Source organism: Clarias gariepinus, chromosome 11 (genome assembly GCF_024256425.1).
Source record: "Clarias gariepinus isolate MV-2021 ecotype Netherlands chromosome 11, CGAR_prim_01v2, whole genome shotgun sequence".
NCBI classification, from domain to species: Eukaryota; Metazoa; Chordata; class Actinopteri; order Siluriformes; family Clariidae; genus Clarias; species Clarias gariepinus.
In genome coordinates, this window is record NC_071110.1 from 30647501 (window position 1) to 30648856 (window position 1356).

The window sequence follows — 1356 nt, forward strand, 5'->3', positions numbered from 1 at the left end:
GCAACCTGCTGTGCTTGTTCCTGTCACATACTCACAAACGCTGCAGTGCATCGCAAATACGATGAGAATGAGACAACTTTTTGTTTGCATCTTTTCCCTCCTCTAACATTTCCAGCTCTATAAGGAGATCGAGCTGTGCTCCAAGATTAGGAAAGTCATTCAGTTTGACAGGGACGAGTCCTGCATGATCGGCTACGGTAATAATCGCTCTGTACAAATTAGAAAATATAAAAAAACATATATATGATATGGAATTTCAGTTCACTTCCTACTGTTTCCCTACTGTTTCCCGACAGGTTTCTCTATCTCCATGGTGGAGGACGAGAGCGTGCAGCAGCTCTACATTACGGACGTAAAAGCTGGAGGATTAGCGTTCGCCAAAGGTTTATTACATCTCTTCTCCTCTTAATTATCCCGTCTGTCTTCTTCTTCTTCTTCTCCTCCTCCTCCTCTCCCCAGCTCTCTCTCGTTCTGGCTCGTTCTCTCGCTCGCGTTAATGGGTGTTATCGCTGTGCCACGCAGCGTTACGTAACACACGCATTGAAGGCTTTGTGGCTTTCTGCAAGCTCGGATCAGACATGCCAGCTGACTCATACTCCACTTGAAAGAAAAATAAGAAACATTATATCACTCAAGTGCAATCTTTACATTTTTCTTTTTTTTTTTTTTCATCAAGTGTCATATGTGCTCTGGAACATATGGTTTCCAGTGAGTGTCAAGACTAGTCAAGACGTGCTTTGGAAGGCATTTTTATAGTGTCAGCAGGCTGGCAAATATAGACCTTATATCCATCTGAATGTGTTTGATATCATCTCATACTTTTTTGGAAACTGGGTCGAAAATCCACAGCGAGTGAGACTTTTTTACCATTTGACAAATTTTACCATTTGAACTGAATCATCTTTAGTCAACTTAAAATAACCTTGATGAGTAAAACCCTTTTTTTTTAAACGTGTATTAAAGACTTACATTCCTGACACACAATGCAGGTCTGAATGCCGGCGACGAGATCCTGCAGCTGAACGGGAAGAATTCCAGCACGTTGACGTTCTCCGATATGAAGACTGCGTTCTCTCAGGCATCTCTCTCGCTCACTGTGAACACACTGCCGCTGGTGGACCGAAGGCAGCATTGCTTCCTGCCCCCAAGGCGATCTGATGCTGTCCAGCAACTCTACACCGACATCTTCTCCCAGAACCAGGGTAAGCCAGGATAAGTAGAACTTGGATAGTGGACGGATGTGTTTTGGTTAAAAAGTGCAAGTGGCTGAGTTGAATTATGGTGAGTTGTTTAGAAATAGTAGGACCATGATGAGTTCCAGATGGATCCAGAATGGGGTACTAGAAGGACTTGAAA

General features: G+C 43.4%; 1 protein-coding gene across 1 annotated transcript in view; it reads left to right on the plus strand.

Moving 5' to 3' along the window:
* LOC128533043 (rho guanine nucleotide exchange factor TIAM1-like) overlaps nt 1-1128 on the plus strand; it is a 27440-nt gene extending 26312 nt beyond the window's left edge. The window contains exons 13-14 of the mRNA XM_053507245.1: nt 297-383; nt 990-1128. Coding sequence (XP_053363220.1) covers nt 297-356 — 60 coding nt within the window. The 3' untranslated portion in view covers nt 357-383; nt 990-1128. The remainder of the gene's footprint in view (nt 1-296; nt 384-989) is intronic.
* Nucleotides 1129-1356: the final 228 nt, after the last annotated feature.